The 12,197-nt window shown below is 43.5% G+C and overlaps 1 protein-coding gene across 2 annotated transcripts in view; it reads left to right on the forward strand.

The window, feature by feature from the left end:
• LOC100493418 (carcinoembryonic antigen-related cell adhesion molecule 8-like) overlaps nucleotides 1-12,197 on the forward strand; it is a 52,694-nt gene that overhangs the window by 39,356 nt on the left and 1,141 nt on the right. For both annotated transcript variants that reach the window (XM_031906694.1, XM_031906693.1), the window contains exons 3-7: nucleotides 4,138-4,404; nucleotides 5,668-5,922; nucleotides 7,060-7,191; nucleotides 8,231-8,295; nucleotides 10,559-10,591. In XM_031906694.1, coding sequence (XP_031762554.1) covers nucleotides 4,138-4,404; nucleotides 5,668-5,922; nucleotides 7,060-7,191; nucleotides 8,231-8,295; nucleotides 10,559-10,591 — 752 coding nt within the window. The remainder of the gene's footprint in view (nucleotides 1-4,137; nucleotides 4,405-5,667; nucleotides 5,923-7,059; nucleotides 7,192-8,230; nucleotides 8,296-10,558; nucleotides 10,592-12,197) is intronic.

Genomic DNA, 12,197 nt, shown 5'->3' on the forward strand with positions numbered 1-12,197 from the left:
AAGATTAACCTGTATCAGAGTGATGGCAAGAGGAAAGTGTGGAGACAGAAAGGAACTGCCAGTTCTGGGCCAAGCTGGCCATGCGCCCTAGGCAACCTAGTCGGCTTGACCCGCCCACTGCCAACACCCCCCCTGTGAGCACCGGTGCATATGCACACAGGGCGGCGGGGGGGTTACAGAGACCGCTGCACAGTGGGGGAGAGGGTCCGGAACTGGTGGTCAGGCCCAGATTTGTGGCGAGGTCACAAAGGCCCAGGCCTAGGGAGGGGGGAGGAGGTGGGTGGGTGCCAAAAGGGGATGGCCTTGGGGCAGGTGCCTCTTCTGCATACCCCTAGTTCTGGCCCTAAGAACTTCCCTGCAAGATCCCAAGCATAGCAGCTCATCTGCTAAACATGGGGGTGGGGGTTATGGCCTGGGCATGTATGGCTGCCACAGGTACCGGCACACTTATCTGCACTGATGATGTAACTGCTGATGGCAGCTGCACAATGAATTCTGAGATGAATAGAAACATCTGCTCAAGGTCCAGTAAATGCCTCCAAACTCATTGCTAAGGAAACACGGGAGTTTCTCAAAGCTAGTCATCTGATTTAAATCCATTTGAGCTTGCCTTCCGTATGCTGAAGGGGTAACTTAAAGGGATAGGCCCCCAGAACTAGCAGGAGTTGAAGGAGGCTGCAGTAGAGGCCTGGCATTACCAGAGAAGATACTCAGCTCCTGGTGATGTCTATGAATTACAGACTTCAAGTCATTGCATGCAAGGGATATGCAACAAAGTACTAAACATGACTGCTTTAATATACCTGCCATTACTTTGTCCCCGACACTAGGGATGTAGCGAACTGTTCGCCGGGGAACTAATTCGTACGAACATCGGGTGTTCGCAAGTCCGCAAGTTCGCGAACTTTCGGTGTATGTTCGCAATTTGGGTTCGCCTTAGCTGGCACCAAATTTTGACCTCTCACCCCAGAGTCAGCAGATACAGGGCAGCCAATCAGGCAGCTCTCCCTCCTGGACCACCCTCCCCCAACCCTGGACCACTCCCTTCCATATATAAACCGAAGCCCAGCAGCCATTTTACATTCTGCCTGTGTGTGTTTGAAGAGATAGCATAGGGAGAGAGCTGTGCAGGGATTTGAGGGACAGTTTAGGTAGCTTTGCTCGGTCTGACTAGTGATCTGCTCTCTACTGCTCTGTATTAGCAGCACATAGGGAGAGAGCTGTCCAAGTGTGCAGGGATTTGAGGGAGAGTTTAGGTAGCTTTGCTGAGTCTGACTAGTGATCTGCTTTCTACTGCTCTGTATGTAGCTGCTGTGTGCAGGCAGCTGTCCTGTGCTGATAATCTGCTGTAACCCAATAGTCCTTGTAAGGACTGCTTTTATTTTCTGATTACTGTTACTCTAGTTTTCTTTTCATTGTGTACTGCAGCTCCGTCTGTGTGTGTTGGAGACAGGTGTGCTGCTCCGAGTAGTGCACTAAGCACTAACCACGGTTTAACACATAATTTTTTTTTATTTGTGTTTTTTTTACTTTGCTACTGTAATTTATAGAGCCCAGTGCTATTAGTCTAGCTGTGGGGGACTGGTGTGCTGCTCCTAGTAGTTCACCACCAGCACCAACCAGAGATCACTTTTGTTTTATTATTATTTATTTTTTTATTTATCTTATTAGATATTTTGATATTAGATATATATATTAGATATAGATATTTAGATATTTATTTAGACATTCTGTCTAAAAATAACAATAATAATTCCGTGTCCAGAAACATCACCTGAGTGACGTTTTTCCACCGGCAATACTACATCCACTACTGTATACGTTGCCATTGCAGGCCTTGTTGTTGCCAGTGTCTTTTTCAACCAAGTGCCACCTAGCTGTGTGAGCTTTTTCACATTCTGTCTAAAAATAACAATAGTAATTCCGTGTCCAGCAATATCACGCGAGTGACGTTTTTCCACCGGCAATACTACATCCACTACTGTATACTTTGCCATTGCAGGCCTTGTTGTTGCCTACTGTCTTTTTCAACCAAGTGCCACCTAGCTGTGTGAGCTTTTTCACATTCTGTCTAAATAACAATAATAATTCCGTGTCCAGAAACATCACCCAAGTTGTTGTTGTTTTGTAAAAATAAAAAAAATGCCAGGCAAAGGCAGGCCGCCACGCAGAGGCACTAGGGGCCGTGCTGCTATGATATCCTGTGGCCCTAGGAAATTGACCAGTGTGCCGAAGGCACTTACCCTGAACTCCAAAAATGCTGAAGAGGTAGTTGACTGGCTTACACAGCACACCCCATCCTCTACCGTTTCTAACTTTGCCACAACATCCTCATCTGCTATGGGCACCCCACTACCACTTCCTCCACCACCATCGCCCCTTCTTCACTGTCATAGGAGTTGTTTTCACATGAGTTTGTTGAACTGAGTGATGCGCAACCATTATTGCCAGAAGAAGATGAAGGAGATGAGGACATTACACCAGATATCATAATTCAGGCAGGCAACACAACAGAGATGGACATAGGGTGTGATGAGGTCCCCGCTGCTGCTGCCTTCTGTGCTTGGTACGCTATCTTAGTTTTTTAAAGGTTCCGCCTGGGGAATGGTTGTGATACCATTTATCTAACATATTTTTTCTGTCCTCTGGGCTTCAGTGGCTGCAACAACAAAAAAACTAACTTTTTCAACATTTATCTAACAAATTTTTTCTGTCCTCTGTGCTTCAGTGGCTGCGACAAAAAAAACATAATTTTTCAGGAATGTACACATTCCTGATTTTTCAGGGTTCTGCAACAGCGGCAAAATCGTATCTTTTATGGTCACCACAGGTGATCAATAAAGAAGAACAAAACTGGGCCCACACTGCAGAATCAGTGTTTTTTGGTTCACTTCACTGTACATTGAATTACCTCTGCCTGACTGCACGTGCGCACAAGCACGGTGACTGCTAAACACACCACTACAGAAATATTCCCACAGACAGGACAAACGTCCTGGAGGTGACAAGCAACTAGTAAAAACTATTATTCGCAAACTTGACGGTATCATTAAAGCTTTTTGCGTTTTTTTCCGTTGCAGTAAACGCAGCGTTTTGTCTTTGCGTGTGAACCGGCCGTAACCTTTACACGACTTGATTGGCATGTAGATGCCGGACACAACGCTGTGTCAACAACGTATTTTTCAGAGACATTTTTGCCCTTGATCCCCCTCCGGCATGTCACTGTCCAGGTCGTGGCACCCTTTAAACAAGTTTAAAATCAGTTTTCTGGGCAGAAATGGCTTTTCTGGGTTCGCCTTCCCATTGGAGTCTATGGGGTTCGCAAAGTTCGCGAACGTTCGCACTTTTTTTGTGAGGTTCGCTACATCTCTACCCAACACTATGGTGCCCTGAAATAATGGGGACTATGTATAAAAATGTTGTAATTTCTACATGGTCCATCCTCCAGCTCCCACCCCCCCAGCATCTTCCAGGTCCCCCCCCAGCATCTTCCCCAGCATCCTTTAGCTCCCCCCCCAGCATCCTCCAGCTCCCTCTTAGCTTCCTCCAGCTCCCTCCCTGCTCCCCGCCAGCATCCTCCAGCTCCCCCCAACATACTCCTGCTTCCTGTGGCACCCCCCAGCGACTGCCTGCTTCCTCCATTCTCCGGCTGCGTCCTCTGGAACTTTCCCTCGGCTCCCCGCTGCATCTGCACACTTTTATAAGGTTGCAGCCCATGCATACTGACATCACAGGCACGCACAGGGCTCAACCAATCGAATTACCAACTGACAACCAATGACAGGGCCCATAATTCTTTAAAGGGGGCCTGAGTTGAAAAGCTGTATCACGGCCGGGCCCCTTTTAAAGCGAGGATAGCCCTGGCCCAGGACAACTGTCCCCCCCTGATGGCGGCCCTACCCCCATACATATCTAGGCATAGGGTTCCCATACATAATAATTTAATAATTGACAGGCCAGCTTCTGTCATAGAACGCAGCAGAGTGACGTTGCACTGAGAATTACAGTTTCGCTACATGCTTTTCTCCATTGTTTTAAAAAGGGCTTAGCTGAGAAATCCTTGTATGTAACAACTGTGGTTTTTCTTTATCCCCCTTCCTTCAATGTTACAAAACTTTGTGCTGTTTGTACCTACAGGGCCTGTCACTGCCTCAGGGATCAGCACAGACAATAAGGAACCCCAGGAGAATCAGCCAGTCACCCTCACATGCAGTGCAAATAATGCAGAACAGATCCTCTGGGGCAAGAATGGTGTCCCTCTCCCTCCCGGGCTGACTCTGTCTGCAGATAACAGGACTCTCACTTTCCCCAGGATCTCTCGCTCAGATACCGGCCAATATCGATGTGAGGCTTCAAATGCCGTCAGTAAGATTATCAGTGATCCCTACACATTAACTGTAAACTGTAAGTAACTGTATGATCTCAGAATGTTTAATTTGTCTCTGAATGTGCTGATTCTGTAGTTAGGTTACAGGCCCAGTACACACTGAGATGTCCCTGCTGAGCTGAGCTTAGACATGAGTATACATGAGCTGCCATAGTTCCGTTATATGAGCTATGAGGTTTTTGACAGCTTCTAAAAAGGACATTAAACTGAAGGAAGCCTATTATATGTGAATATGAGAAGATTTTAGACAGACAGCACTGCATCATATTATGGCCATACACAAGCCAATTCTCATAGTCATCTGGCTCATCAGCATTTTGACCAAATGGACATTTATGGCCACCTTTCTATTATTTCATATGAACAGAAAATGATTAAATGGAGAAGCTGCAGATCCTCCTTGTTTCCTCATCTGCTGATGTACCATACACTGGCATATATGGCGCATAGGTAATAAGAATAAGGAATAAGAATTCCAACATGCCTGATTCCCAAACTGACAAATATTCATGTTATATGGTTCAGTTGGGATTGCAAGGCACATTTGTGCACCTTTGTAAATATTATCAATGCACATTCAGTTTTGCATCCAAACGAGCACTTTTAGTCCTAAATAAGGCCTGCTGTGTAAAACATTTTCATGAGACATTTCTAAACATTTATATTAGATAAACACATATTAAAACAAAGGATGGGAGGATCGCTGGATTGGAGAGATGGGGGACATAAAAATAATAAAAATATGTCCCCCATAAAATATATGGGGACATAAAGGCAAAGACTTAAATAACAGTGGGGCCACACATTTTCTGAAACTTGCTCATTGAATTCTGCTTCATGTCCATAATCTTAGTAACCAGCAGCTGCATAGTGTAGTTCCAAACTGAAAGAACATTAGAATAATAAATGTTTAAATAATAAGTAAATGAATGAAGCCTTTGCTGCTGCACCAGATTTAATGTTATTCCTGTGAATACCAAGCAGAGACTCCTGTGGGACACGTTACATTTACTAGTTCAGGGGTAAAGTGGGTAATGTTGGAAGGGTTAACACCTCCTGCTGGGTGTCTGAAGGGTTAAGATACTACTGAGAGACTTCACTGTTGAGCCCATCATTTAGCATTTGGGCTGTTGCTAATTGATGTTCCCAGTAGTTGTATTTTACCCATTTCACTTGTATTTTATGTCCATTTATGAAAATTGGGATCTTTGCCTCATTCTATTGATTTAGTGCTACTTTCCTCCCATGGTTTATGTTATGTGGGTCTCTTGTTATTTCAGATGGTCCAGAATATTTCAAAATTACAGGAACACTACAAGTGACTTCTGGCTACTCCACCTCATTAGAATGTTCTGCTGATTCTGTTCCTGCACCAACCTACCAGTGGAAATTCAATGGGACTAATTTGGAATCACAGACTAACCCACTGTACATCCAACAGGCCACACCTGAGAATGCAGGAAATTATACCTGTATAGGGACTAATTCAGTGACAAAGCTCTCGCGGGAAACCTCTGTGTATGTGTCTGTGAATGGTAAGTCTGATACCTGGCACTGCCCTTTAGCAAATACACAGCATGTATACAGAAAGGATACACAGGCACCAGTGAAGTGATTATTTACACACAGAGGCATTTTTTAAAAGGTGTGTAAAATATATTACACTGAAAATAGAGTTTGTATAAAAAAGTGTATCTATTCACCTGTTGGTGTAAATTGCATAGTGAGGTACTATAAGGTGCAAGAGAGCCCTGTATAGCAAATGGTAAGTACCACTGCTACTTTCTACACTGTGTATCTGAAGAATGCTCAAACTACAGTAAATTTTGGGGATACCCTTATTCCGCACCCCAGCTCCCCACTCTAGGTGCAGCACTGCCAAAAGCAGGAATTCTAGGAGTACAAAGAACTGCTCCTCAGTGTGAAACCTACAGGGCAAGGAGCAAAAAGAGCTTGCCAGGGGCTCTGTAAATGTGGCAACTAACGCAGCACTGAAGTCAATGGGAAAAATTCAAATGACAAAGAATTGCTGAAATCTGTTCTTTCCTCTCTCATACAGCTGTTAAATAGCTCATCCCTTGTACCAAGCCTGCTGATCCATCGTGCCAGTCCTGCTGATAATCTTATTTGTTTTCCAGCCTTGAAAAAGTCACCCGTAGACTCCAATGTATTCTGCACAGAAAAGGTTGCTGCAGAAAAGTTGCCATTAAAAAAAATGCCCATAGACTTAAATGTAATTTGCATGGAAAAAAGACCTGCGAAAAAAAGTTGTGTGACAAAGTTGCTGCAAAAAACAACTTCAGTGTATAACTAGGAAGGGCATTCCCCAACCTCACTGCCCTCACCGTGAAAAAACCCCTACGCTGCTTCAAATGAATGTTCTGTTTCTCCAAAATAAAGGGGGGGCCTCTGGTGCGTTGATTGTTTTTATGGAAAAAAAGAACATCCCCCATCTGCCTATAATCCCCAATAATGTACTTGTACAGAGTAATCATGTCCCCTCGCAAGCGCCTTTTCTCCAGAGAAAAAAACCCCAACCCTGACAGTCTAACCTCATAGCTTAAATCTTCCATCCCCTTTACCAGTTTAGTTTCTTCTATTGCAATGAATTAATAACTAATAAACATTATTATGGTATGACAGCCTTTTTAAAAACATTGTATTTTTCACAGATTATGATGCATCTCATTCAGGCAACTCTGCAGCCATTACAGTCGCCATCATCTGTGGGTCCATCCTGGGGATTGTACTTATCAGCGGTATAATGGCGCTGCTGTACAGAAAATATGTTCTTCCCCTAAGAGGTGAGGCAGAAATAAACTAAAGTGAGTTTGTTGATAGCAGAGCAGGCAGAAAAGTAAGACGAGAGCTTAGAATGTGCAATAAGCAAAAATGGCAAGTTCATGCATAGGGGCTCACTAATATATCCTGTAACCTTCCAGGTGCCTCTAGGCGCTCTCATAATGCTGTATATCCCTGGGCAATGGGGGCAAAACAGGGAATAGAAGTAGAAAAAAATACTTACTAGTAATATTTATTTATCATAATATGTAACAAAAAGTTTTTATGCAGGATTATGATAAATCTCTAAAAATATAATCCAGAGCCCAGTTGCTAGCCAATAACAGAACCAGCTCAGTGGGTGGCATCTTGGGGCCCAATGACCCGGAACATAGTGTAGAGAAGCAGGGCATGATGGGGCTAGGAGGGCAGCCTACCCCCCTTCCCCCCTCCTCTTTATGGGTTCCTGGTGGCTGACCACTGAGAGCCCTGGATATTTCCTGGGCTTAGCAGGGGGAGGGGCGCTCAAGGCAGTCCTACCTTCCATTTGGTTCCAGGCAGCAGGAGGATCAGCAGCTCACAACATCCCACCCTCCTTCCCTATAAAAGGAGGGTTGTTGTCGTCGCAGTTGGCGGAGGGTACCTTACTCCGTGCCCCCAGGGGGAAGTTTGAGGGGGGTACTTGTCAAGGAGAGTGTAGCCCGGTTAGCCTGGGGTCCTGAGCGGCAGTTAGCGTTACATTTAGGCGCAGGGCCAGCCCCTTGGAGGTAAGTAAGGATTGTTGTTACTGTAAATGTTTGTTATACAAACGGTTTTGTACAAGTTAATAATGTTACAAATGTTAACTGATGTTAAGTTTTATTGTTAATAAATAAATAATTGTGGCCTTCTCTTCCCAGCTACAGTGTCCAAATATGTTGTTTGGGAAAAGGTTAGGGGCAGGGGTTAAAACGGGGGAGGGGTAAGGGTTGCAGACTCGACGCTGCACCTGTCATGTCAGCTGATGGAAATATATACCTTTGCTGCTCTGAGTATTTTATGAGTATTTTATCCACCATTTAGGACAATCAGGTGACAGAGGGGAGGATCCATCCCAAATATATTATAACATTCCCAACACTGCAGCGGTAAGTGATCATTGTACTTGTATTTCTCCATGTTGTTAGGCAGCACGCAATGTATTATTGGATGCCATTTGTCCCAAGTACATAAACTACAAAATGTATCTTCAAAAATACATTCTATATATTAACTATCCTCAGTGCACAGAATGAATATCTCTCAGAGTACGGCATTGTACAAATATCTGCAGCTTCTGCACCTCATTTCAGAAAGCAAAGACCTGTAGAACGCGGCTTGAATCAAGAGTTGCCTGTTTTAGGAATCAGTGAATTCAAGAGGAGGAGGGTTCCCCCTCCCACCCGCTCATCTAGAGGCAGATTTTGGCGCATCAGGAGGCGGCCCTGAGGCAGTTGGAAAGGACAGGGCTGAGCTGCACCTTCTGACGCTGCTCTCGGCATGGAGCGCTGGATTTGTTTATTCGGAGCTCTGAGCGAAATGCATCATGTCCCTCTGCGCAAGGGTTCCATAGAGGGGCAGTAAGGGGGGTGCTCTTGAGCCCTTTAGTGCTATTGAATTTGAACCCAGGATATTGTTAAATGACACCATAGGGTTGATTCACTAAAGTGCGATAAATTTTATCGCACTTTTTTTGCGATAAAATAGACGCGACAATTAGCGCGCGATTCACTACAGTATTACCAATATAGAAAAGTACAGTAAATGAGCTTTTGGCAACACAATATGGACGTTGCAGTGGGATTTATTCAAGTCTGTGTTGGCCCTAGAGCAGTGTTTTTCAACCTTTTTTGGGCAAAGGCACACTTGTTTCATGAAAAAAATCACGAGGCACACCACCATTAAAAAATGTTAAAAAATTTAACTCTGTGCCTATATTGACTATGCCTCTCCTCTCTGGTTGCTTCGCCCTCCTGGATCCGATGCCGGATGACATCACAGGCAGTGACGATTTCTGGGCATCATGGAGCCAGGAAGTGGAAGGTGTCCCAGAGGGGACCGGGGGAGTCTTGTCTTCACCTACGGCACACCAGGCAACATCTCGCGGCACACTAGTGTGCCGCGTAACAGCGGTTGAAAAACGCTGCCCTAGAGTGATGCAGCCGCCAGTTTGCAGGGAAATGTATCATTTTTAATACAGTAATTTTACGAAAGTATTGGCATGTATGGCTAACATGGTGTGCGTTTATTCGCACGACTATTTATATGCGGCTACAATCGATGAAATGTTTCGCCAGACATGGATTTACGGTGAGTTTTTGGATGTGCGGCGAATTTTTCCGCTGCGAATTTTTCATGTGTTTCGCAAAACAATCCGCCAATGGCAAAACGCATGAAAAAATTTGCTGCACGTCCAAAAATTGTCGCAGGCGTCAAAAAATCAAAAGATAAACGGAACAGATTCGCTCATCACTAGCGGCTACTATTTATAAGCAGATACTAATTATATGCTACCATTTATATGCTATTATTTATATGCTACTATTTATATGTGGCGACAATTCATATGCGGCAACTATACGCGTGCGTTAATTAGCGCATGTACCGTCAAATACCGAATGAAAATAGTCTTCGCAAGTTAAATAACGCATGCAATATCGCGCGTAAATGAGCCCAAGTATGCTTATAGTGAATTGTGCGTTAAGTAGCGAAAATTTTGACGCGATAAAATTTTTTACTGCACACTATAAATAGCGCACGTTTTAACACACTTTAGTGAATCGCCCCTCATATGTTTTATAAAATTGTGCAGCTATTATTCCATTCCCCAAACACCAGAAGACACATGGGGCCCAGTGACTCCTCGAAAGGTTTAGTCTACAGTCCTGTCCCTTTGGCCATGCAGAGCCCTCAGTATGTCGGGTCACGGACAATAAAAATAATGGGTAGTGATGAGCGAATCTGTCCTGTTTTGCTTCGCCGGAAAATTTGTGAAACTTCTGAAAAACTAGTGAAACGCAACTTTTTTGACCCTTGCAACTTTTTTTTTTGGTTCCGTGAGATTTTTTTATGTGACTACAAATTTTCCGTAGCAAAATTTTGCGGTCATTTCACACAATGCTGACATGCGGAATTTCTCTGCGAATCCATGCCTGCAGAAAAAAATTTGCTCATCACTAATAAAGGGGTTTGAGGTAGTTTCTGGATTCCCATAAGTCTTTTGGTTAGAAGTTTTCTTAAAATTTACCTTAGAATTTAGAAAATTTGTTTTGGTGATTGTACTGTATATGTGCCTAGCAGTGACCCTTTCAGAAATACGTTCTCCACAAATCAGTAAACGTAATTTCTTTCCCTCTCATTTCCTTTTTTCAGGCTCATCCTGCAATAGAGGAGGGTCCATACATGGTACGTTCCCCATATCTCTGAAATCCCATTTAACCACAAGCCATAACCCTATAACTAACCCCTGCAGTTTCATAGACATTATTATCATGCAATGTGAGGAGACACCTACACTCAGGGCACCATGTTAAAGGAATACTGTCATGGGAATGTTTTTTCCAAAACACATCAGTTAATAGAGCTTCTCCAGCACAATCCTACATTGTTATCCGGTTTTCAAAGACACAATCAGATTTTATTATATTTGATTTTGACATTTCACATGGAATTAGCCATATTCTTAATTTCCCAGCATGCCACAACTATATGACCTGTGCTCTGATCAACTTCAGTCACACTTTACTGCTGCGCTACAAGTTGGAGTGATATCCCCCCCCCCCCCAGCAGCCGATCAGCAGAACAATGGGAAGGGAGCAAGATAGCAGCTCCCAGTAGATATCAGCATAGCACTCAATAGTAAGAAGTCCAAGTCCGGCTTGGGACTCCTCCAGTTACATGGGAGTAGGAGAAACAATAGGTTACCTGAAAGCAGTTCTAATGTGTAGCGCTGGCTCCTTCTGAAAGCTCAGACTCAGGCACAATGCACTGAGATGGCGCCTACACACCAATATTACAGCTAAAAAAATACATTTGTCGGTTCAGGAATAACATTTTAAATGGTAGAGTGAATTATTTGCTATGTAAACAGTGTAATTTAGAAATGAAAACTATACCATAAAAATCATGACAGAAAGGTAAAAACTAAGTAAGCTTTATCAGAAAGGTCTAAGTAAATACAGCCATAAACACTCACAGAAACGCTGCACTGAGTTCTCTATCAAAATATCCTTTTTTGTAAACATGTTCTTCGGTATCTGACTTCCTCTCTCAGAAAAATCCTTAATTCCCAGGGCCAGAGTCTGCACAGTTCTCTCCTCTCTTGCTCCCGCTCCCATAAGAATTTATTAAACTCACTCCCCCCACACTTAGGAATGTGTAATGTGAGCTATAACAGCTAGAGCTGCAGCAGGAAGCTATGAAGACCAAGCTAAAATGGCAGCTGCAATCTTAAACAAACAGAGGGAGATTCTAGGGCTCTTTACTCAGGTATAGTAAAGCTTTCTGCCGAATAAATATAGCGTTCTAGGTGGCACTAATGTGGCAAATCTATTGGCAGTAAAATGCCAAAATGATTTTCCTTTTTCTTTAAATACCCAACTTTGAGCATTGTAACTTTTATGGCATACAAAGTGTTTTGAGCACTACTAATTTTATTGACACTCTAAATGACATGACCTGCCACAAATTGCTTTGTTTTCACAAATATTTCACCAAAAATTACCTAATAGGTAGATCTTAGTGGTAAAGGTATATTATTGTAACCATGCTGGTATTTCACTAAGTATCTATTAGATGTACGATACAGTGGTAGGGAGAAGTAGCCCCTGAGCAACACGTGTGTTTTGCACCCTGGGCTTTTTGTTTAGGGACAGTAAGCAACTGCTTATTTCATATCCATTGGTACAAGTCATGTGATGTCTACCGATGACATAACTTAAAATTACAAGACAAAGTGCTTTATAGGGGGGTGAATACTGCAGTTGGGCTCTACATTGGCCCCTTGGCAAAA

This window comes from Xenopus tropicalis, chromosome 7 (genome assembly GCF_000004195.4).
Source record: "Xenopus tropicalis strain Nigerian chromosome 7, UCB_Xtro_10.0, whole genome shotgun sequence".
Classification (NCBI taxonomy): Eukaryota; Metazoa; Chordata; class Amphibia; order Anura; family Pipidae; genus Xenopus; species Xenopus tropicalis.